The sequence below is a fragment of the Oncorhynchus keta genome, chromosome 9 (genome assembly GCF_023373465.1).
Source record: "Oncorhynchus keta strain PuntledgeMale-10-30-2019 chromosome 9, Oket_V2, whole genome shotgun sequence".
In the NCBI taxonomy this organism is placed as follows: Eukaryota; Metazoa; Chordata; class Actinopteri; order Salmoniformes; family Salmonidae; genus Oncorhynchus; species Oncorhynchus keta.
Genome location: NC_068429.1, coordinates 29,866,622 through 29,892,121, shown reverse-complemented (window position 1 = coordinate 29,892,121; position 25,500 = coordinate 29,866,622). Strand labels below are relative to the sequence as shown.

Sequence of the window (25,500 nt, the reverse complement as noted above, 5' to 3'; positions counted from 1 at the left end):
TTCAGATCAAGCATAAATGTGCTTTTAGTCTAGGGCGCCCAATGGATGAGTTCACTGAGGTGTGCATGCATAAGGTACCAGTCAAAAGTTTGGACACCTTCTCATTCCAGGGATTGTCTTTATTTTGACTATTTTCTACATTGTAGAATAATAGTGAAGGCATCAAAACTATGAAATGACACACATGGAATCATGTAGTAACCAATAAAGTACTAAACTAATCAAAATATTTGATAGATTCTTCAAAGCAGCCACTCTTTGCCTTGATGACAGCTTTGCACACTCTTGGCATTCTCTCAACCAGCTTCATGAAGAATGCTTTTCCAACAGTCTTGAAGGAGTTGCAACATATGTTGAGCACTTGTTGGCTCCTTTTCCTTCACTCTGCAGTCCAACTCATCCCAAACAATCTCAATTGGGTTGAGGTCGGGTGATTTGTGGAGGCCAGGTCATCTGATGCAGCACTCATCACTCTCCTTGGTTAAATAGCCCTCGCACAGCCTGGATGTGTGTTTTGGGTCATTGTCAAATCAAATCATCATTGTCCTGTTAGAAAAACAAATAACATATCCACTAAGCGCAAACTAGATGGGATGGCGTATCGCTGCAAAATGCTATGGTAGCCGTGCTGGTTAAGTGTGCCTTGAATTCTAAATAAATCAGTGTCACCAGCAAAGCAAAGCACCCCCACACTCCTCTGCGTAACAAAGACACTGAGGTTGGAAAAAAATCTCAAATTTGGACTCTAGACCAAAGGACAGATTTCCATCGGTCTAGTGTTCATTGCTCGTGTTTCTTGGCCCAAGCAAGTCTCTTATTATTGGTCTCCTTTTAGTAGTGGTGTCTTTGCAGCAAATTGACAATGAAAGCCTGATTTCACGCAGTCTGCTCTGAACAGTTGATGTTGAGGTGTTTGTTACTTGAACTCTGAAGCCTTTTTTTGGGCTGCCATCTCTGGTGCAGTTATCTAAAATGAACTTATCCTCTGCAGAAGAGGTAACTCTGGGTCTTCATTTCTTGTGGCTGTCCTCATGAGAGCCAAAGCACTTATAGTTTTTGCGACAGCACTTGAAGAAACGTTCAACGTTCTTAAAAAGCTCCGTATTGACTGACCTTCATGTCTTGAAGTAATAATGGACTGTCGTTTCTCTTATTTGAGCTAATTTTTTTTTTTACATAATATGGACTTGGTCTTTTACCAAATAGGGCGATCTTCTGTATCCCACCCGTATCTTGTCACAACAACTAATTGGCTCAAACGCATTAAGAAGGAAAGGAATTCCACAAAATAACTTTCTAACAAAGCACACCTGTTAATTGAAATGCATTCCAGGTGACTACCTCATGAAGCTGGTTGAGAGAATGCTAATAGTGTGCAAAGCTGTCATCAAGACAGTGTGGCTACTTTGAAGAATATCACATTTTTATTTTAACACTTTTTTTTGGTTACTTTTTTGGTTACTAGATTCCATATGTGTTTATTTCATAGTTTTGATGTCTTAACTACTCTACAATGTAGAAAATAGTTTAAAAAATAAAAACCCTTGAATGAGTTGGTGTCCCGACTTTTGACTGTTCCTGTTCGACTAAAACAGCCTAACAACCAAACAATGACCAGTCGACTAATTGGGGTCAGCCCTAGACTAATGACACAAATAGGGCTGTGTCTTTCCTCAATAACTGTTTATCTATGGAGTTATTCATAAATCATTTACATTTACATTTAAGTCATTTAGCAGACGCTCTTATCCAGAGCGACTTACAAATTGGTGCATACACCTTATGACATCCAGTGGAACAGCCACTTACAATAGTGCATCTAAATCTTTTTAGGGGGTGAGAAGGATTACTTACCCTATCCTAGGTATTCCTTGAAGAGGTGGGGTTTCAGGTGTCTCCGGAAGGTGGTGATTGACTCCGCTGTCCTGGCGTCGTGAGGGAGTTTGTTCCACCATTGGGGGCCAGAGCAGCGAACAGTTTTGACTGGGCTGAGCGGGAACTGTACTTCCTCAGTGGTAGGGAGGCGAGCAGGCCAGAGGTGGATGAACGCAGTGCCCTTGTTTGGGTGTAGGGCCTGATCAGAGCCTGGAGGTACTGAGGTGCCGTTCCCCTCACAGCTCCGTAGGCAAGCACCATGGTCTTGTAGCGGATGCGAGCTTCAACTGGAAGCCAGTGGAGAGAGCGGAGGAGCGGGGTGACGTGAGAGAACTTGGGAAGGTTGAACACCAGACGGGCTGCGGCGTTCTGGATGAGTTGTAGGGGTTTAATGGCACAGGCAGGGAGCCCAGCCAACAGCGAGTTGCAGTAATCAAGACGGGAGATGACAAGTGCCTGGATTAGGACCTGCGCCGCTTCCTGTGTGAGGCAGGGTCGTACTCTGCGGATGTTGTAGAGCATGAACCTACAGGAACGGGACACCGCCTTGATGTTAGTTGAGAACGACAGGGTGTTGTCCAGGATCACGCCAAGGTTCTTAGCGCTCTGGGAGGAGGACACAATGGAGTTGTCAACCGTGATGGCGAGATCATGGAATGGGCAGTCCTTCCCCGGGAGGAAGAGGAGCTCCGTCTTGCTGAGGTTCAGCTTGAGGTGGTGATCCGTCATCCACACTGATATGTCTGCCAGACATGCAGAGATGCGATTCGCCACCTGGTCATCAGAAGGGGGAAAGGAGAAGATTAATTGTGTGTCGTCTGCATAGCAATGATAGGAGAGACCATGTGAGGTTATGACAGAGCCAAGTGATAAATGCCCTTCATTTCTTTCATTGAGCTTTGGTTTTTGGATTCACCATTGATGGCAACGATCCTGTCAAAGACATGCTGTTAGGCTACTTGATGATCAACTTGTCGAATGAAGACCTATTCTTACAAGTGCTCTGCTCTCATTGTATTCAAAAGTAGGTTACCCTACTCCATGACCCTTTTGTGTATTGGGAACGTTGTTCGCTATTAGCTAGTTTTGTTTAGGGGCACTTTGACTGACTTCATAAATTAGTCCACAGGGGGCTTGTGAAAACTTTTGTCATTGTATTTCTTTTGATCTACCCTCATCTCGCTCCATCCTTTCTCTCCTACCAATTCATCCTTCAATCTCCCATCGATTTTTATCTGCACTGAACAAAAATATAAATGCAACATGTAAACTGTTTGTTTCCTGAGCTGAAATAAAAGATCCCAGAAATGTTTCCGTATAAGTTATTTCTCATTTGTTTACATCCCTGTTAGTGAGTATTTCCCCCGTGCCAAGACAATTCATCCACCTGACAGGTGTAGCATATCAAGAAGCTGATTAAATGCATGAACATTACACAGGTGCACTTTGTGCTGGGGACAAAAGGCCACTAAAATGTGCAGTTGTCACACAACACAATGCCACGGATGTCTCAAGTTGAGTGTGCAATTGACATGCTGACTGCAGGAATGTCCACCAGAGCTGTTGCTAGAGGATTTAATGTTGTTAATTTCTCTACCAATTAGCGACCTCCAATGTTTTAGAGCAGCTTTTCCCAAACTTGCTCCTGGGGACGTTTTGTTTTTTGTGCTAGCACTACACAGCTGTTTCAAATAAGGGTATTCCACAGGCCACAATCAACAGCCTGGTCAACTCCGTGAGATGTTGCACTGCATGGGGCAAATGGTGGTCACACCAAATACTGACTGGTTGTCTGATCCACACACCCTTACCTTCTTTTAAGGGATCTTTGACCAACCGATGCATATGTATTCCCAGACATGTCAAAACTATAGATTAGGACCTAATGACTTTTTCAATTGACTGATTTCCTTATGAACCGTAACGTTGTAAGATCTTTGAAGTTGCTGCATGTTGTGTATTATTTTTGTTCAGTATAGTTTGAAGCCTGGCGGGTGGCAATGAAGTTTTGACAGCCACCTAGGATGAAGATGATAGCGCTCCATTCAAAACTTTACAGCTGAAGTTTGTATATTTTTAAGGCTGGGGTTTTATCAGAATGTTTATAGGGATGAAGCTAGAAATAGGTAGCTGCTCTTCAAGTGTTTTGTGTACTCCCTAGCCTCTTGTCCCTATGGTGGCTCTATAGTGAGTTTCTTGTGTATAGAGACAGTGCTGGCTAGGTGGCCTCCCCTGTTCCATGAGGGCCATAGCAGAGACTCTTGCCCAGCAGTGTTCACATCTAAACCCCCCACTACTGCACTGTAGAACTGATCAAAATAGTTTTCCCATTTTTGGATATGCCTTTCGCAGGTCTCATGCAATTCGCCTGTCCCCCCTCCTCCTCCTCCTAGCACTGAGGAGGGCCAAGGGTCTGTTTACATGTCTGTCAGAACTCTGTCCTCTGGAGAAGGAATTTGTCAGGGGCTCTTGTTTGTACAGTAGGCCTTTTTGGTTGTCTGTCTATATAAAGTAGTTTATATTCTGTAAAATTACATCAAAAGAACAAGCCCTTTTTAAATTCTGCTTTCTTAATCAACCTGCCTGAAGCAATTTATCAATATAATTTGGAATTCCTGTGTTCTTTCAGGCCGACAGTAGGATACGCTGATACCCTCTCAGCCATAGCTAATAAATGTGAAGAGCCTTTAATGAGCTCTTGTGACTGTCCCATTCAGTGGTGTGAGAGTATTTTGGAATTTAAGTTAGATTTTTGTTTTACTGGCAATTACCAAAGCCCTGTGAATGGAAAGAATGACCTACCTTTTATTTTTGTCCCGCGCACTAGTTTAATGGAACATTAATATTGTTTTACATATAATTTTCTCTCTGCTGTTATCCAGTTTTATTTTTCAGGAGCCTACATTCTGCACATTTTGAGTGAGCCAGTGTGTGTGTGTCTGGAGAGTTGGACATGCCCTGTGAACAGCATTAGTTTTGACCCTCTTGCTCATGAAGGAACTAATTGAGTTTGATGAAGCTGTTCTGTCTTCAGAGGTTTGGACAGCATATTTCACTAACATTTTGAACATCTCATGACTCAATTATGCCTTCAAAATGCCCCATCCTCATGCACCTTTTGCCTAATTTGTTTAGATGTTTTGTGCTTAATCTCTGAACTACAGGTTAGAATGTACCATTTACTGATGTTATCCTCCTTCAGTATAATCCACTCAACTCAGACCTGCTCTAGTTGTACTTAAAGGAAATGTTCACCCATGTTGAATGTTATATTGTTTTTGTGCGTCTGTGTGATCTATCGATTCCCTGGGTCATTTCATGGTTTAATGTGTATCTGAGTTATTGGCGTTCAAGCAGGCAGGAAGCCGGCCAGTATGACGTAGCACTGTGATAAAGTCGCTGTCACTACACAAAGTTTAATAGGAATATGACTTTTAGATAGCAAAACGTCTGTCATACATCTCAGATTTCAATGCAGGCAGGATGTCATAACTTGGAAGGGTGTCTTCTCTCGAATGAGCCATTCATCATATTTTTTGCAATATTCCTAACCTCGTTAAATGAAATAACACATTTCTCGGCGGGTCAAGCACATTTTTCATATTTGTCTGCCTCGTTGGTCCTGGGTGCATTGCAGTTGCCAGAGATATTATAGAAAGGAGATAGGAATCCAATGAATGAAGAAACGTACAACTCCCCACCCAGCAGACTGTCACCCAATCGGGTTCACGTTGTCATTCTGCGTCACGCGGTTGCTAAGCCATCGTCACGCAATCCCTTCTCAAAGTCAGTGTAAATGTCGAAACGTGCCTGTTTTTCTAGAAAGTGGGTAATGTCAGGATTCCAAAGCTATACGATAATCCAGATAGCAAGTACATTTTCTCACACCTTGGAAAAGAGTTGCAATGTTGTACTCCTTGTTGACGCTCAAAATGCACTGTGCGGCCCCTTTTTTTTGTGTGACTAGCATGGGCAACGTTTCCCATCTCAAGTATATCTGCTGTTGCGAATGTCAGACTCCACTCTTTGAGGCAAATCGATCTGCAGGTTGAACATGGTGAGATTGTAGACTCCTAAATTGATAGTGCAGTTTGTTTTGGTGATTTTTATCTATCTACTTTATATTCTGATATTGCCTTATGTATTATTGTGTGTTGCTTTGTTTGCTTGCTAGCACATAGAGAGCATCGCATTTCTTTTTGTAGTCGCTAGAGATGTCACAACAATTTTCCATGTTGCTACCAACTTTATAATGCCAAAATGAAACATTTGTTCACAGAAGTTATCGTTTTCACATGTGTTATTTAACAATGTAAATGAAAAGAAATGTGTGTTTTTAGGGTGTGTTTTTCCTTTAATGTTCTCTCTCCATTTTGTTTGTTTTTCTCCACAGTTGGCGATAAAGTTCCTGCAGATATTCGACTCACCTCCATCAAATCCACAACCCTGAGGGTGGACCAGTCCATTCTGACAGGTGAGATCTAGGCTTTGGCCTTGTTTCTTATCAGTCCATGTATTTCTCATGTTATGCATGATACACTATATGACAGTATGTGGACACCTGTTTGTCGAACATCTCATTCCAGAATGATGGAAACTCTACTGGGAATGCATTTCACTAGATGCTGTAACATTGCTGCAGTTACTTGCTTACATTCAGCTGCAAGAGTGTTAGTGAGGTCTGGCACTGATATTGGGCGTTTAGGCCTGGCTCGCAGTTGGCGTTCCAATTCATCCCAAAGGTGTTATATGAGGTTGTGGTCAGGGCTCTGTGCAGGCCAATCAAGTTCTTCCATACTGATTTCAACAAACCATTTCTTTATAGACCTCGCTTTGTGCACAGGGGCATTGGCATTCTGAAACCAGAAAGGCCTTCCCCAAACTGTTGCCACAAAGTTGGAAACACAGAATTGTCTAAAATGTATGCTGTAGTGCGAATATTTCCCTTCACTGGAACTAAGTGGCCTAGCCCAAACCATGAAAAACAGACCCAGACCATTATTCTTCCTCCACCAAACTTTACAGTTGGCACTGTGCATGCCACTTCGCGGCTGAGCCGTTGTTGTTCCTAGACGTTTCCACTTCACAATAACAGCACTTTGTTCTGACGTTACCACGTTGAATGTCACAACTCTTCAGTAAGGCCATTCTCCTGACCATGTTTGTCTATGGAGATTGCTCTGTGCTCAGTTTTATACACCTGTCAACAATGGTGTGGCTGAAATACCCGAATCCACTAATTGGAAGGGGTGACCTCTAGAGGTCGACCGATTTAATCGGAATGGCCGATTTAATTAGGGCCGATTTTCAAGTTTTCATAACAATCGGAAATCGGTATGTTTTGACGCCGATTAGGATTTTTTACAATATTTTTTTTACAACTTTATTTAACTGGGCAAGTCAGTTAAGAACACAATCTTATTTGTAAAGGGGCTGAATGACAGATTTTTACCTTGTCAGCTCAGAGATTCAATCTTGCAACCTTACGGTTAACTAGTCCAACGCTCTAACCACCTGCCTCACGAGGAGCCTGCCTGTTACCCGAATGCAGTAGAAGCCAAGGTAAGTTGCCAGCTAGCGTTAAACGTATCTTGTAAAAATCAATAAATCATAATCACTAGTTATAACTACACATGGTTGATGATATTACTAGTTTATCTAGCGTGTCCTGCGTTGCATATAATCAATGCGGTGCGCATTCGTGAAAAAGGACTGTAGTTGCGCCAACGTGTACCTAACCATAAACATCAATGCCTTTCTTAAAATCAATACACAGAAGTATATATTTTTAAACCTGCATATTTAGCTAAAAGAAATCCAGGTTAGCAGGCAATATTAACCAGGTGAAATTGTCACTTCTCTTGCGTTCATTGCACGCAGAGTCAGGGTGTTTGCAACAGTTTGGGCCGCCTGGCTCATTGCGAACTAATTTGCCAGAATGTTACGTAATTATGACATAACATTGAAGGTTGTGCAATGTAACAGCAATATTTAGACTTAGGGATGCCATCAGGTAGATAAAATACGGAACGGTTCTGTATTTCACTGAAAGAATAAATGTTTAGTTTTAGAAATGATTAGACCATATTAATGACCTAAGGCTCGTATTTGTATGTTATTATTATGTTATTATTAAGTCTATGATTTGATAGAGCAGTCTGACTGAGCGATGGTAGGTACCAGCAGGCTCGCAAGCATTAATTCAAACAGCACTTTTGTGCGTTTCGCCAGCAGCTCTTCGCAATGCTTCAAGCATTGCGCTGTTTATGACTTCAAGCCTATGAAATCCCGAGATTAGGCTGGTATAACCGATGTGAAATGGCTAGCTAGTTAGCGGGGTGAGCGCTAATAGCGTTTCAAACGTCACTCGTTCTGAGACTTTGAGTGGATGTTCCCCTTGCTCTGCATGGGTAACGCTGCTTCGAGGGTGGCTGTTGTCGATGTGTTCCTGGTTCGAGCCCAGGTAGCGGCGAGGAGAGGGACAGAAGCTATACTGTTACACTGGCAATACTAAAGTGCCTACAAAACATCCAATAGTCAAAGGTATATGAAATGCAAATGGTATAGAGAGAAATAGTCCTATAATTCCTATAATAACTACAACCTAAAACTTCTTACCTGGGAATATTGAAGTCTCATGTTAAAAGGAACCACCAGCTTTCATATGTTCTCATGTTCTGAGCAAGGAACTTAAAAGTTAAATGGCACATATTGGCACATATTGCACCAAATTGAACATGTTTCATTATTTATTTTAGGCTAAATTGATATTATTATTTTATATTAAGTTAAAATAATGGTTCATTCAGTATTGTTGTAATTGTTTAATAATAGTAATAAATAAATAAAAATCGGCCGATTTTAATCGGTAGCGGCTTTTTTTGGTCGTCCAATAGTCGGTATCGGCGTTGAAAAATCATAATCGGTCGACCTGTCTACATACTTTTGTATATAAAGTGTAGTTTTAAATGTTACTTGTCATTACTCCTGAGTCCATAAAAGCACCGCAAGAACACAATGTTACAGGGATTTACAATTTCAATCTTATTAAGCTTTGCTTTATCTTTGTGTATAACTTGTATGTAGTCGCCAGTGTTTGAGTTGGGTTATATGGGCTGATGAATGGGTTGAGTCACCACTTGAGAATGACCCTGAAACGGTCAGTGTGAGAACAAGAATTTCTGAATGACTCCGTGAACCTTTTATTCAAGATGAAGTCAGCGGTTCTTAATCAACACAGTATGGAGAGGGAGAACAACGATAGACTGAAAGAGGGAGGTAAAGACTGACAGGGAGAGAGCGATATGGATGAGAGCAAAGAGCGTTACGAGATGAAGCTAGTCCTGAAACCCCTGTCTTGCTCCACTGCCTTAATTGGTAGAGTTTGGTATTTCCGCTGCTTTTCCCTCCTGCAATTCATGGCTCTAATCTGTCAAAAACAGTCTCTCAGCCTATCAGAACAGTGCAGAGCTTGCTCAGCTGATTACCCACTAGACCTTGCATCCCCCTGCAGTGCAGACTGATGAGTGTGAAAGTCCCCTTGGATGCCGCATTTTGTAATTGGCAGCCCTGCTCAAGTCAGCTGTGAAGTCAATCCACACCCATCTTCCCCAAAATGTCAACCCATCACCACTTTGCTCCGTGTAAGGGCTGCGTTGTTTGATCGTCCTCATCCGTCTCTTTCTCTCCTCCGGCAGGGGAGTCTGTCTCTGTGATCAAGCACACTGACCCGGTGCCTGACCCCCGGGCTGTCAACCAGGACAAGAAGAACATGCTCTTCTGTGTGAGTAACTAGAAAACCATTAAAGACCTCTCTCCCCTTCCACTTTGCATCTTCTATTGTCTCTTCAGTACATGATCCTCTTCCCTGTTTAGCCAACCCAATAATTATAATCTCCTTTTCTCCACTTATCATCTCCGTTACATGTTCCTCTCTGGGATTTTAATGTCAGACCTCTTATCCTTAACCCCTAGTCTTCTTCTCCAGTTTTTTTTTACTGTTCCTCCCCACTTGTTCAGTTGCCCAGTGTGTTTCAGGTTTCCCCTGTGTTTCCTCAGCAGTGTACACCTGTTGTCTCATCACCTCTCCTCTCTCCTCCACAGGGCACCAACATAGCAGCGGGTAAGGCAGTGGGTGTTGTGATGGCCACAGGCGTCAACACAGAGATTGGCAAGATTCGTGACGAGATGGCGTCCACGGAGCAGGAGCGTACGCCTCTGCAGCAGAAGCTGGATGAGTTCGGGGAGCAGCTGTCCAAGGTCATCTCCCTGATCTGCATTGCTGTGTGGCTCATCAACATTGGCCACTTCAGTGACCCCGTCCACGGAGGCTCCTGGATCCGTGGCGCTGTGTACTACTTCAAGATTGCTGTGGCCCTGGCCGTGGCCGCCATCCCAGAGGGTGAGTCACTAGGAGAGTGGGAGTGGGGGGAAGCAGTCTATAATATATTGAAAGCAATACATTGGGCTCCAGCATAGTGAGTATGTCTAACCCCCTCTTATCGCCATCTCTTTTTACTAGGTCTGCCCGCTGTCATCACCACCTGTCTGGCTCTAGGAACCCGCCGCATGGCCAAGAAGAACGCCATCGTCCGCAGCCTGCCCTCTGTGGAGACCCTGGGCTGCACCTCCGTCATCTGCTCCGATAAGACCGGCACCCTCACCACCAACCAGATGTCTGTCTGCAGGGTGAGTCCCCGTCCCCAGAGCACCATGGGGATTTAGTAGGAATGGCTGATGTTTAGTATTATGGTTACGTCCAACGCTCAGGGTATTAAAACTAACATGACCTTTGTAGTGAAAAATATTCTTACCTAAATCAATGATTCTAGCTTTGTTTGTGTGCTACTGCTTGGAAACACGTTTACCATGGAGGATCCTGGGAAAGTGTCAAGTCCAGATATGAGACCCAGCCGCGGGGGTCTGAGCCAAACAGAGCCTACATCAGCCTGTTCCACATTTAACATATTTAACCAGGTGGAGTTTTAGGGTTGTCTGAGCTCAACTTTATTAGCCTCTGCTAGTTTATGTAGCCACATACCTGCCTAAGGAGAAGGCTATATTCTTGCCAACCATGAACAATCCATTCCAGTGAGTACTTTGCCACTGATTTGGCAGCAGAACCCACCTGGCAATAAAGCAGTCTTGACAGCATCTACTGACAGTGTGGATTTATCCACAGGGTATTGTAGAGGTTGATAGGCAAAGCAGTATAATGAATGATTCATTTATTTGCTATCATGGTTTAAATTTGATTGGGAAGTGATGGATATGAAATTGTTGTTCCCATATTTATTGAATTGCATCATATTAGATTGATTATATGCATCCGCCGAACACTTTATGCCAGGGGTAGGAGATTAGATTCAGCCGCGGGCCGATGTTTGTCAGAGCGGATGGTCGGGAGACAGGAATGTCAATTCTAATCATTTGTGCACTGCAAATTTGAAATGACAATTTCATACCTTTATTACATTGAGACACAATCACTTCTCTTCTTTTTCCCCCCATTGGAACAGACTTCCAAAACTGAACAAATGTTTAGAGGAGTTCCTGGTGATTTTAGTCTCCCCTCCCCCTCTTCACTGCCCTCAGATTGGTGCTGAGTGACACGCGGTCATCCATATTTAAGGGGATGGGCAACAGGTGGTCTGCCTGTTACTGATCCCCTGAATATGGACCATTATGCATTACCACTCCCAAGTCTCTTTCCCCCATGGTCTCTTGCACTGCATCACTCCTGTATCATTTCTATCTTCCTTTCTTCCTGCCTTCTCCTACTATTCTCACATTTCATTCATTCTCTTCATTCTTCTCCCTCTCATCTCTCTTTCTCTCGTGTTGTTTTTGAGGGCCTCTGCTGAGAGGGTCTCTGCAGGCATACACAGCACAAGGCACTGCACGCACAACATTACACAATATACATCTCCACGCAACACTGCCCAGCATAATCAAAACAGCACAGCATAACATGGCAGCATGGTTCAGTTCTTGCAATAGAGGGGAGAGATTGGAAGCAGCATCGTGTTTAAAGATTTCAAAGAAATAGTTTTCCCATGCAAAACTTGCTGGCATATATATATACTTCTGAACTATCCTGACCAACTGGCCCTCCAAATATACCTCCGCTGTCTTCAACCAGGATCTCAGCGATCACTGCCTCATTGCCTGTATCCGCCACGGAGCCGCAGTCAAACGACCACCCCTCATCACTGTCAAACGCTCCCTAAAACACTTCTGTGAGCAGGCCTTTCTAATCGACCTGGCCCGGGTATCCTGGAAGGACATTGACCTCATCCCGTCAGTTGAGGATGCATGGTCATTCTTTAAAAGTAACTTCCTCACCATTTTAGATAAGCATGCTCCGTTCAAAAATGCAGAACCAAGAACAGATACAGCCCTTGGTTCACTCCAGACCTGACTGCCCTCGACCAGCACAAAAACATCCTGTGGCGGACTGCAATAGCATCGAATAGCCCCGTGATATGCAACTGTTCAGGGAAGTCAGGAACCAATACACGCAGTCAGTCAGGAAAGCTAAGGCCAGCTTCTTCAGGCAGAAGTTTGCATCCTGTAGCTCCAACTCCAAAAAGTTCTGGGACACTGTGAAGTCCATGGAGAACAAGAGCACCTCCTCCCAGCTGCCCACTGGACTGAGGCTAGGAAACACGGTCTCCACCGATAAATCCATGATTATCGAAAACTTCAATAAGCACTTCTCAACGGCTGGCCATGCCTTCCGCCTGGCTACTCCAACCTCGGCCAACAGGTCCACCCCCCGTAGCTCCTCACCCAAGCCTCTCCAGGTTCTCCTTTACCCAAATCCAGATAGCAGATGTTCTGAAAGAGCTGCAAAACCTGGACCTGTACAAATCAGCTGGGCTTGACAATCTGGACCCGCTATTTCTGAAACTATCTGCCGCCATTGTCGCAACCCCTATTACCAGCCTGTTCAACCTCTCTTTCATATCGTCTGAGATCCCCAAGGATTGGGAAGCTGCCGCAGTCATCCCCTTCTTCAAAGGGGGAGACACCCTGGACCCAAACTGTTACAGACCTATATCCATCCTGCCCTGCCTATCTAAGGTCTTCGAAAGCCACGTCAACAAACAGGTCACTGACCATCTCGAATCCCACCGTACCTTCTCCGCTGTGCAATCTGGTTTCCGAGCCGGTCATGGGTGCACCTCAGCCACACTCAAGGTACTAAACGATATCATAACCGCCATCGATAAAAGACAGTACTGTGCAGCCGTCTTCATCGACCTCGCCAAGGCTTTCGACTCTGTCAATCACCATATTCTTATCGGCAGACTCAACAGCCTCGGTTTTTCGGATGACTGCCTTGCCTGGTTCACCAATTACTTTGCAGACAGAGTTCAGTGTGTCAAATCGGAGGGCATGCTGTCCGGTCCTCTGGCAGTCTCTATGGGGGTGCCACAGGGTTCAATTCTCGGGCCGACTCTTTTCTCTGTATATATCAATGATGTTGCTCTTGTTGCGGGTGATTCCCTGATCCACCTCTACGCAGACGACACCATTCTATATACCTTCGGCCCGTCATTGGACACTGTGCTATCTAACCTCCAAACGAGCTTCAATGCCATACAGCACTCCTTCCGTGGCCTCCAACTGCTCTTAAACGCGAGTAAAACCAAATGCATGCTTTTCAACCGATCGCTGCCTGCACCCGCATGCCCGACTAGCATCACCACCCTGGATGGTTCCGACCTTGAATATGTGGACATCTATAAGTACCTAGGTGTCTGGCTAGACTGCAAACTCTCCTTCCAGACTCACATCAAACATCTCCAATCGAAAATCAAATCAAGAGTTGGCTTTCTATTCCGCAACAAAGCCTCCTTCACTCACGCTGCCAAGCTTACCCTAGTAAAACGGACTATCCTACTGATCCTCGACTTCGGCGACGTCATCTACAAAATGGCTTCCAACAATCTACTCAGCAAACTGGATGCAGTCTATCACAGTGCCATCCGTTTTGTCACTAAAGCACCTTATACCACCCACCACTGCGACTTGTATGCTCTAGTCGGCTGGCCCTCACTACATATTCGTCGCCAGACCCACTGGCTCCAGGTCATCTACAAGTCCATGCTAGGTAAAGCTCCGCCTTATCTCAGTTCACTGGTCACGATGGCAACACCCATCCGTAGCACGCGCTCCAGCAGGTGTATCTCACTGATCATCCCTAAAGCCAACACCTCATTTGGCCGCCTTTCGTTCCAGTACTCTGCTGCCTGTGACTGGAACGAATTGCAAAAATCGCTGAAGTTGGAGACTTATCTCCCTCACCAACTTCAAACATCAGCTATCTGAGCAGCTAACCGATCGCTGCAGCTGTACATAGTCTATAGGTAAATAGCCCACCCATTTTCACCTACCTCATTCCCATACTGTTTTTATACTGTTTTTTATTTATTTATTTACTTTTCTGCTCTTTTGCACACCAATATCTCTACCTGTACATGACCATCTGATCATTTATCACTCCAGTGTTGATCTGCAAAATTGTATTATTCGCCTACCTCCTCATGCCTTTTGCACACATTGTATATAGACTGCCCATTTTTTTCTACTGTGTTATTGACTTGTTAATTGTTTACTCCATGTGTAACTCTTGTGTTGTCTGTTCACACTGCTATGCCTTATCTTGGCCAGGTCGCAGTTGCAAATGAGAACTTGTTCTCAACTAGCCTACCTGGTTAAATAAAGGTGAAATAAAAATAAAGAAAATTTAAAAAATTCCTGTACCAATACTGCAATATCAGAATCTGAAATTCGGATGCTGTGTAAGAAGCGTAGCTCTCTAGCCTGCTTGAGTAGAGGAATGTGTTTTTGGTAAAGCATCCCTGACGTCACAGCTCTTTGAAGTCTGTACTGTGCCGCAGGAGGGGAGAAGGGAAAGACGACACCGGTTCATACTTTCATTTGAATATTTCTCTCCATCTTGCCTTGCTTCTCTGCAGAGCCGGCACCAGGAGATTAGTCTCACTCTTGTCTGTGGAGGCGGCTTGCTTGCTCTCTTATTCACTTTCTCTCACTCACATGCTCCCACTTTTTCTCACGCTCTCCATCTCCCTTTATTTTTTAGTTTTCACGCCTCTAACCCTATCCCTGTCTGCTTCTTCTCTTTGGTCTCCTCTAACCCTATCCCTGTCTGCTTCTTTTCCCGGGTCTCCTCTAACCCTATCCCTGTCTGCTTCTTTTCCCGGGTCTCCTCTAACCCTATCCCTGTCTGCTTCTTCTCTTTGGTCTCCTCTAACCCTATCCCTGTCTGCTTCTTCTCTTTGGTCTCCTCTAACCCTATCCCTGTCTGCTTCTTCTCTTTGGTCTCCTCTAACCCTATCCCTGTCTGCTTCTTCTCTTTGGTCTCCTCTAACCCTATCCCTGTCTGCTTCTTCTCTCCGGTCTCCTCTAACCCTATCCCTGTCTGCTTCTTCTCTCCGGTCTCCTCTAACCCTATCCCTGTCTGCTTCTTTTCCCGGGTCTCCTCTAACCCTATCCCTGTCTGCTTCTTTTCCCGGGTCTCCTCTAACCCTATCCCTGTCTGCTTCTTTTCCCGGGTCTCCTCTAACCCTATCCCTGTCTGCTTCTTCTCTCCGGTCTCCTCTAACCCTATCCCTGTCTGCTTCTTCTCTCCGGTCTCCTCTAACCCTATCCCTGTCTGCTTCTTCTCTCCGGTCTCCTCTAACCCTATCCCTGTCTGCTTCTTCTCTCCGGTCTCCTCTAACCCTATCCCTGTCTGCTTCTTCTCTCCGGTCTCCTCTAACCCTATCCCTGTCTGCTTCTTCTCTCCGGTCTCCTCTAACCCTATCCCTGTCTGCTTCTTTTCCCGGGTCTCCTCTAACCCTATCCCTGTCTGCTTCTTCTCTCCGGTCTCCTCTAACCCTATCCCTGTCTGCTTCTTCTCTCCGGTCTCCTCTAACCCTATCCCTGTCTGCTTCTTTTCCCGGGTCTCCTCTAACCCTATCCCTGTCTGCTTCTTTTCCCGGGTCTCCTCTAACCCTATCCCTGTCTGCTTCTTTTCCCGGGTCTCCTCTAACCCTATCCCTGTCTGCTTCTTTTCCCGGGTCTCCTCTAACCCTATCCCTGTCTGCTTCTTCTCTCCGGTCTCCTCTAACCCTATCCCTGTCTGCTTCTTCTCTCCGGTCTCCTCTAACCCTATCCCTGTCTGCTTCTTCTCTCCGGTCTCCTCTAACCCTATCCCTGTCTCCTTCTTCTCTCCGGTCTCCTCTAACCCTGTCCCTGTCTGCTTCTTCTCTCCGGTCTCCTCTAACCCTATCCCTGTTCGTTATGGAGAAATAATATTCTCCCGCTCTTCTGTCACATCCACACATTCATCCCAGCATGGATATGCATTAATACCTTTGTCTAGAATACATCTCCAGGAGATCCACAGCCACCAGCTGTAAAGTGTGCTTAATCCTTAGTGTTTTTGTTCCCAGGTACAGTAGCAATTATTTAATTAATTTGTAAGTAAGTAAAGCTGGTATGGTTTATCAGTGCTCTATTGGTATTGTAGTTGTCTGATGTGCTGCACCCTACTTGGTAGGCTGTGCTTCTACTGCATGTAGATCAGTGGGCTCCAATCAAATGTTATTGGCTACATGTGACAAATACAACCAGTATAGACTTTACAGTGAAATGCTTGCTTATGAGCCCGTTCACAAAAATGCAGATAATAACTAAGAAATATTTGCTAAATAGAAAAGGAGATAACACAATAAAAACATATATATTTTGGGTGGCAGGTAGCCTAGTAGAGTTTTCTTTATATTTACTATTTTCTACATCGTAGAATAATCGTGAAGACATCAACTATGAAATAACACAAGGAATCATGTAGTAACCAAAAAAGTGTTAAACAAATCAAAATATATTAGGCTGGGTTTCTGTGTAGCACTTTGACATTGGCTTATGTAAAACGGGCTTTATAAATACATTTGATTTTGTTTCACTTTTTTGGTTACTAATTGATTTAATATGTGTTAATTCATAGTTTTGATGTCTTCACTATTCTACAATGTAGAAAATAGTACAAATATATTGAAAAAACTTGAAGGTGTAAATGTCAATTTGACTGGTACTGTACATGTAGTTAGCGGTAAAAGTAACTAGTAAATCAGGATGTATAATAAACAGAGTAGCAGCAGGGTATATGAAGTGTCAGTGTATTTTGTGTGTGTGTGGTTAGTCAAGTGAGTGTGCATAGAGCCAGTGCATTAGGATAAATAAATGATAAAGGAGGTCAGTGTAAATAGTCAGGGTAGCTATTTTACTAACTGTTCAGCAGCCTTATGGCATGGGGGTAGAAGTTGTTCAGCAGCCTTATGGCATGGGGGTAGAAGTTGTTCAGCAGTCTTATGGCATGGGGGTAGAAGTTGTTCAGCAGTCTTATGGCATGGGGGTAGAAGTTGTTCAGCAGTCTTATGGCATGGGGGTAGAAGTTGTTCAGCAGTCTTATGGCATGGGGGTAGAAGTTGTTCAGCAGTCTTATGGCATGGGGGTAGAAGTTGTTCAGCAGCCTTATGGCATGGGGGTAGAAGTTGTTCAGCAGTCTTATGGCATGGGGGTAGAAGTTGTTCAGCAGTCTTATGGCATGGGGGTAGAAGTTGTTCAGCAGTCTTATGGCATGGGGGTAGAAGTTGTTCAGCAGTCTTATGGCATGGGGGTAGAAGTTGTTCAGCAGTCTTATGGCATGGGGGTAGAAGTTGTTCAGCAGTCTTATGGCATGGGGGTAGAAGTTGTTCAGCAGTCTTATGGCATGGGGGTAGAAGTTGTTCAGCAGTCTTATGGCATGGGGGTAGAAGTTGTTCAGCAGCCTTATGGCATGGGGGTAGAATTTGTTCAGCAGCCTTATGGCATGGGGGTAGAGGTTGTTCAGCAGCCTTATGGCATGGGGGTAGAAGTTGTTCAGCAGCCTTATGGCATGGGGGTAGAAGTTGTTCAGCAGTCTTATGGCATGGGGGTAGAGGTTGTTCAGCAGCCTTATGGCATGGGGGTAGAAGTTGTTCAGCAGTCTTATGGCATGGGGGTAGAAGTTGTTCAGCAGTCTTATGGCATGGGGGTAGAAGTTGTTCAGCAGTCTTATGGCATGGGGGTAGAAGTTGTTCAGCAGTCTTTATGGCATGGGGGTAGAAGTTGTTCAGCAGTCTTATGGCATGGGGGTAGAAGTTGTTCAGCAGTCTTTATGGCATGGGGGTAGAGGTTGTTCAGCAGCCTTATGGCATGGGGGTAGAAGTTGTTCAGCAGTCTTATGGCATGGGGGTACCAAATATGCCAAATATTTTCAGCCTCCTGAGGGAGAAGAGGCGTTGTCCTACACTCTTCAATACTGTGATGTGTTTGGACCATGATAGGTCCTTATTGACGTGGATACCGAGGAACTTGAAGCTCTCACTCCACTACAGCCTTGTCGATGTGAATGGGGGGTGTGTTTGGCCCTCCGTTTCATTCCTACGATAAGCTCCTTTGTCTTGCCCACGTTGAGGGAGTGGTTGTCCTGGCATCACACTGCCAGGTCTCTGACCTCTTCCCTATAGGCTGTCTCATTGTCGACGGTGATCAGAGCTACCACCTTTGTGTCGTCGGCAAATTTCATGATCGTGTTGGATATGTGCGTGGCCACACAGTCATGGGTGAATTGGAGGGGACTGAGCACGCACCCCTAAGGGGCCCCTGTGTTGAGGGTCAGCATGGCGGATGTGTTGATGCCTACTCTTACCACCTGAGGGGGGGGGGTTCGTCTGTCAGGAAGTCCAGGATCCAGCTGCAGAGGAAGGTGTTCAGGGTCGTTAGTTTAGGGATGAGCTTGAAAGACACACATAGTGTTGAACGCTGAGCTGTAGTCAATGAACAGCTTTCTCACGTAGATGTTCCCTTTGTGTAGGTGGGAAATGGCAGTGTAGAGGGCAATAGAGATTGCGTCGTCTGTCGATCTGTTGGGGCGGTATGTGAGTTGGAGTTGGTCCAGGGTTTCTGGGATGATGGTGTTTGAGCCATGAGAAGCCTTTCAAGGCATTTCATGGCTACAGATGTGACTGCTGCGCTGCGGTAGTCATTTATACAGGTTCACTTGGTGTTCTTGGGTACAGGTACAATTATGATTTGCTTGAAACTTGTAGGTATTACAGACTGGGTCAGGAAGAGGTTGAAAAATGTCAGTGAATATACTTGTCAGCTGATCAGCACATGCTCTGAGTACCTGTCCTGGTAATCCGTCTGGCCCTGTGGCCTCGTGAATGTTACCCTGTTTAAAGGTCATACTCACGTCGGCCAGAGAACGTGATCATACAGTCGTCCGGAACAGCTGTTGCACTCACGCATGGTTCAATGTTGCTTGCCTCAAGCGAGCATAAAGGCATTCAAATAGTTTGCTAGTCACTGGGCAGCTCATGGCCGGGTTTGCCTCTTTTTTTTTTGTCTGTGATAGTTTGCAAGCCTTGCCACATCCTATGAGCGTCAGAGTCGGTGTAGTAGGATTCGGTTTTAGTCATGTGTTGACACTTTGCCTGTTTGACGGTTTCTTATATGCGTCCGGATTAGTGTCCCTCTTGCCCACTTTGAGGGAGACGTTGTCCTGGCATCACATGGCCAGGTCTCAGACCTCCCTATAGGCTGTCTCGAGCGGCAGCTCTAGCTTTTAGTTCAATGTGGATGCTGCCTGTAATCCATGGCTTCTATTTGTGATATGTACGTACAGTTACTGTAGGACGATGTCGTCAATGCACCTATTAATTAATTTTATTGTAAGCAGGAATCGGAAGGCTAGAGTTATGGTCAAATTTGCCAAATGGGGGGTGAGCCTTGTATACGTCTGTAGGTGACATGCTGGTAGAAATGAGGTGAAACAGATTTCAGTTTTCTTACATTAACATCAGCAGCCACTAGGAGCGCAGCCACTGGATAAGCATTTTCTTATTTGCTTATGACTCCTATACAGCTCGTTGAGTGCGGTTTTGGTGCCAGCATCAGTTTTCAGTTTGTGGTAGTAAATGGATACCTATGAAAAGTACAAAAAAAATGTTGTATGGGTTGTTTTACAGCTTATCATGAGCTATTCTAACTAAAGCGACCAGGAGAGACTTCCTTAATATTAGAGATTGCTCACCAGCTGTTGAGTCTCACCCAGTTCTGAATGTCCCGTTGATAGGATAGTCTCGATCAGAGCTCGTCCAGTTTATTCTCCAGCGACTGTTTATTCGCCAATAGAAGGGTAGAGACTTATTTTATTCTCACCGCCATAGTCTAATCAAGGTACCTCTATATCTTTGCCTTCTATGAGTGTCGGGAATTTGGGTCAGGTACGGAATAATCAGTGTCTTTTGCCTCTGACTAATTGAAGTAAAGTCCTCATCCAAATCAAGGTTAGTGATAGCTGTTCTGATGTTGATCATAGGAAATGATGGCGGAAACATTATTTCCAAAAAAAGTTAAGATTGGCTTCCAAAAATACAATTGGTTTGGAGCCCGTAAAATGTCCGGTTTCCCGAATCATCGGCATACAGTGTTAGGGAGATTTAGGGGATCTAGAGAACTGGCGGTTGTGTAAAGCCTGTCGCATGCTTCCCAGTCGAAACAATTCGTGCAAATTGTGACGTTTTTGTCCATTTTGGTGTTCGGCAGGTTTTTTGGGGGGCTGTGGTTGGTCAACTCCTGATAGCAGTGTGTCGTGGAAAGAGATAGACTTTGTCATTTCTTCAAACAATCATCTTTATTTAATATCGATTCATTAATGTAATAATGAAACCGTCAGCCCAACAGCCTTGATTGTTAGGCTGATAGCCTCCCAAACAACGAGAAACACATCTAATATAGGACACTATGAATGCTTAGTTCCACCCCTCTCAGGCAGCTCAAAGAGCATCATAAGCCACTTTGGATTAATCTTGAACCCTTTGTCCAGTCCATCTCTTTCCCAGTTACAACCACCCCACATCCTGTCCATGTAATACTTCTTCCTCAGTGCACCACTGATCATAGAATGGTATGTGGCTGTAAAGTTATCACCCTCTAGTAAAACCCATTTCCTTGACGCCCAGACTAGCTGCAGGAAGCGAGAATGGACACCATTAAAAACCCAGCCTTAGCAGACCAGTCTTACTTTAGTTAAATATATAATCGTTCACTATTAATATAAAATAAATCAGGTCAGTATGTTATTTTTCTATCACAAGTTGATACTGGACAGGATTCTTTAATGAAAGGCATTTTAGGGAAGTATGTAAGGCACAGGCGACTGAACGAGCCTAGCGTGCGAGGCACAGGCGACTGAACGAGCCTAGCGTGCGAGGCACAGGCGACTGAACGAGCCTAGCGTGCGAGGCACAGGCGACTGAACGAGCCTAGCGTGCGAGGCACAGGCGACTGAACGAGCCTAGCGTGCGAGGCACAGGCGACTGAACGAGCCTAGCGTGCGAGGCACAGGCGACTGAACGAGCCTAGCGTGCGAGACACAGGCGACTGAGCGCCTAGCGTGCGAGGCACAGGCGACTGAACGAGCCTAGCGTGCGAGGCACAGGCGACTGAACGAGCCTAGCGTGCGAGGCACAGGCGACTGAACGAGCCTAGCGTGCGAGGCACAGGCGACTGAACGAGCCTAGCGTGCGAGGCACAGGCGACTGAACGAGCCTAGCGTGCGAGGCACAGGCGACTGAACGAGCCTAGCGTGCGAGGCACAGGCGACTGAACGAGCCTAGCGTGCGAGGCACAGGCGACTGAACGAGCCTAGCGTGCGAGCGCCTTGCATCCATAACGAAACAGATTTGTGTGTGTGACCTGACACGTTTTCTACCCGTTTGTGTTCTAGATGTTCGTTATTGACCAGGCGGCAGGCGATAGCTGCTCCCTGAAGGAGTTCACAATCACTGGCTCCACATACGCCCCTGAGGGACAAGTGTGAGTAGAGACCACATACATAACGAACACACACGCGTGCACACACAATGAAACACACACGTGTAGTCATTATCAATACACCACAACATACCTGAGCTCACTGTTCCCCCTTTTTCATGGCTGTTGTCTTTTATTCCAGGTACCATGATGGTAAACCAGTCAAGTCCTCCCAGTATGATGGCTTAGTTGAGATGGCTTCCATCTGTGCCTTATGTAACGACTCCTCCCTGGATTACAATGAGGTTTATGTCCTTTATAACCTTCACTGTTATGTTCCTGCTGGTCGAAAAGGCCTGTCACATAAGCCTTTATCAGTGGTTCATTTATTATTTTGAATATCAGTAGTCTTCTCCATTATGTTGTGGATATACAAGTTAACTGTTTTTTAGTCGTTTATTGCTACTATCTGTGTGTGTGTGTGCGCGTGTTTTCTCCACAGATAAAAGGTGTGTATGAGAAGGTTGGCGAGGCTACAGAGACTGCCCTCACCTGCCTGGTGGAGAAGATGAACGTGTTTGACACTGACGTCAAGGGACTGTCCAAGATCGAGAGAGCGAATGCCTGCAACTCTGTAAGCCACCGTCAGCTACTCTCTTAACCCCAACATGATTCTCCTGTGAAACTATTATAAAACTGTGTTGGTCCCAAATGTCAACCTATTACCTTTTATAGTGCACTAAGTTTGACCTGGGCCCTATGGGCCCTGATGGTCAAAAGTAGTGCACTATAAAGGGAATAGGGTGCCATTTAGGACTTATGCCTGAGTGTGGTCCAATTCCATCAGACATCCACAGGTTGTTGTTCCACTCCTTGTTAAGGATGTGTTGGTGTGTGTTTCTTCACTGTGTGGTACAGGTGATCAAGCAGCTGATGAAGAAGGAGTTCACCCTGGAGTTCTCCAGAGACAGGAAGTCAATGTCTGTGTACTGCACACCCAACAAGGCCCACTCCTCCATTGGCAAGATGTTTGTTAAGGTAATTATTAGCAGCCATTTACAGTATTTCTCAGCTTGTGGACCATATGGACACCGGAGAAATGCCTTATATAGTGCACTACTTTTGACCAGGGCCCAGTAGGTTACTATATAGCGAATAGGGTGTCATTTTGGACACGGTTCTAGATGCCGCTTCATAATAACTATGATAAATTATAGTATTTTGATACATGTGTTTGTGTACTTTAAGAACCGGTGTCATTTTGTAGTTATGTACAGTATGTAGGAAATGAGCAGAGGATAATGTTTTATTTCCTCTGGTTTGAGTTCCTGTCTCTGTCCCTCACTCTCCAGGGAGCCCCAGAAGGAGTGCTTGACAGGTGCACTCACATCCGTGTGGGCGGGAACAAGGTGCCCCTGACCCCGGGCATCAAGGACAAGGTATTGTCAGTGATCAGGGAGTACGGGACAGGGCGTGACACACTGCGTTGCCTGGCCCTGGCCACAAAGGACAACCCTATTGCCAAAGAGGACATGGTGTTGGAAGACTCAAACCGCTTCATTGAATACGAGGTGAGGGAGTGGGGGTCATAATGCAGTAAGAGTGACCGAAATAGCAGAGCATTTATTCAGAGAACTTATGTATTTTCAGACACCTTAAATAATTGGGCTTTTACTGTATAGAAGTAACATGATGAGGCTGCAGAAATAAGTGTATATTGCAAAAACTAAATATTTCGATCATACGGATGAGTTATCCAAATCCAGGACTCTGGTCTGACTGTCTCTCTCCCCAGATGGACCTGACGTTCGTGGGTTGCGTGGGCATGCTGGACCCTCCCAGGGCGGAGGTTGCCGCCTCCATCAAGCTGTGCCGCCTGGCTGGCATCCGCGTCATCATGATCACAGGCGACAACAAAGGCACAGCCATTGCCATCTGCCGCCGCATCGGTATCTTCAGTGACAAAGACGATGTCTCCTCCATGGCCTTCACCGGCCGCGAGTTTGACGACTTGTCGCCGGCTGCTCAGAGAGACGCGGTGGTCAATGCACGCTGCTTTGCCCGTGTGGAGCCATCCCACAAGTCCAAGATTGTGGAGTTCCTACAGTCCATGGACGAGATCACGGCCATGGTGAGTGAGACGAGGTCCTCCTGAGACCTGCCACATCAGTTTCTGTGCAGCGTTGAGCTGAAACTACACTTTGTGGTTCGGCTTTCAAAATGAGCCCTCAGCATGTCTTGTAACCTCTAACCCATATGTGATTAGTCTAAAAGCTTTAAGCGATCCTGTAGAAAAGTAGATGGCTAACCACGCCCTGTCCTGTCCCCATGACCAGACTGGTGATGGTGTGAATGACGCCCCTGCTTTGAAGAAGGCAGAGATTGGCATCGCCATGGGTTCAGGCACGGCTGTAGCTAAGTCAGCCTCTGAGATGGTCCTGGCTGATGACAACTTCTCTACCATCGTGGCGGCTGTGGAGGAGGGCAGGGCCATCTACAACAACATGAAGCAGTTCATCCGTTATCTCATCTCCTCCAACGTGGGAGAGGTCGTCTGGTAAGGATCATGGCTTTGTCCCAAATGGCTCCCTATTTCCAGTTAAAGCTCACTACTTTTGACCCGATAGGGTCTGAGGTCAATCGTTGTGCACTATATAGGGACTGATTGTCATTTATCACAACCCCACATCCCTCAGTAAGAAAATCAACAAATAGATGTCAGTTCCAGGGTTAACAAGCCTTCTTCCTCATGTAAATGTTACTCTACCATTCCTACAGCATCTTCCTGACGGCTGCTCTAGGCTTCCCCGAGGCTCTGATCCCTGTCCAGCTGCTGTGGGTTAACCTGGTGACGGACGGCCTCCCGGCCACTGCCCTGGGCTTCAACCCTCCTGACCTGGACATCATGAACAAGGTCCCCCGCAACGCCCGCGAGCCCCTCATCTCTGGATGGCTCTTTTTCAGATACCTCGCCATCGGATGTGAGTTCACTTGCCCTCTGTGGAGAAAACCTTGACAAAATTGAAATATGGCTTAAAACTATGGCTTAGTTGAACAAGTGTTTAGGCTGTTGTGTGTATCCAGATAGCCATGTGTGACTCCTGTGCTCTGCCTCTTCAGGCTATGTGGGTGTGGCTACAGTCGGTGCTGCTACCTGGTGGTTCGTCGCTGCTGAGGATGGACCCAGGATCACCTTTTACCAACTGGTAGGAGAACAATACCAATACAACGCACACACACACGCTCAAACGCATAGACTTACTGAGCTGGTTTTTCTCCTCTGCCCACAGAGCCACTTCCTGCAGTGTGGTCCTGACAACCCAGAGTTTGATGGTTTGAAGTGTGAGCTGTTTGAGTCCCCCTACCCCATGACCATGGCCCTGTCTGTGCTTGTCACCATCGAGATGTGCAACGCCCTCAACAGGTCAGACTATGCCGCTACATCTTTCGCGTTACCTCTCTCTTTGAAGTTCCTCCACTGTTGCTTTAGGCTTGACACTAGTAGCATAATGTTTTGAGATTAATCTGGTACACATGGTCAAATGATGGACAAATGGCTCCCAAATGGGTTTTCAATCAGTGACTTAACCCAGTTGTTCTCTCTGTTTCCCTCAGTGTGTCAGAGAACCAGTCCCTGCTGCGTATGCCCCCCTGGGAGAACGTGTGGCTGCTGGGAGCCATCTGCCTCTCCATGTCCCTGCATTTCCTTATCCTCTACGTGGAGCCCCTGCCGGTGAGACTACCTGCAATAATAATAAACCTGAGGATACC

General features: G+C 45.6%; 1 protein-coding gene across 4 annotated transcripts in view; it reads left to right on the top strand.

Annotated features, from left to right (window-relative positions):
• LOC118387472 (sarcoplasmic/endoplasmic reticulum calcium ATPase 2) overlaps positions 1-25,500 on the top strand; it is a 52,002-nt gene that overhangs the window by 22,547 nt on the left and 3,955 nt on the right. For all 4 annotated transcript variants that reach the window (XR_004826418.2, XM_035775866.2, XM_052525651.1 and 1 more), the window contains 15 exons: positions 6,269-6,349; positions 9,573-9,658; positions 9,979-10,276; positions 10,397-10,563; positions 21,704-21,792; positions 21,932-22,034; positions 22,232-22,363; positions 22,648-22,767; positions 23,082-23,300; positions 23,525-23,860; positions 24,066-24,286; positions 24,508-24,710; positions 24,850-24,935; positions 25,020-25,153; positions 25,345-25,462. Coding sequence is in view for 3 of the 4 variants with exons in the window: in XM_035775866.2 (XP_035631759.1) it covers positions 6,269-6,349; positions 9,573-9,658; positions 9,979-10,276; positions 10,397-10,563; positions 21,704-21,792; positions 21,932-22,034; positions 22,232-22,363; positions 22,648-22,767; positions 23,082-23,300; positions 23,525-23,860; positions 24,066-24,286; positions 24,508-24,710; positions 24,850-24,935; positions 25,020-25,153; positions 25,345-25,462 (2,393 nt within the window). In the remaining variant the exon portion in view is untranslated. The remainder of the gene's footprint in view (positions 1-6,268; positions 6,350-9,572; positions 9,659-9,978; positions 10,277-10,396; positions 10,564-21,703; positions 21,793-21,931; positions 22,035-22,231; positions 22,364-22,647; positions 22,768-23,081; positions 23,301-23,524; positions 23,861-24,065; positions 24,287-24,507; positions 24,711-24,849; positions 24,936-25,019; positions 25,154-25,344; positions 25,463-25,500) is intronic.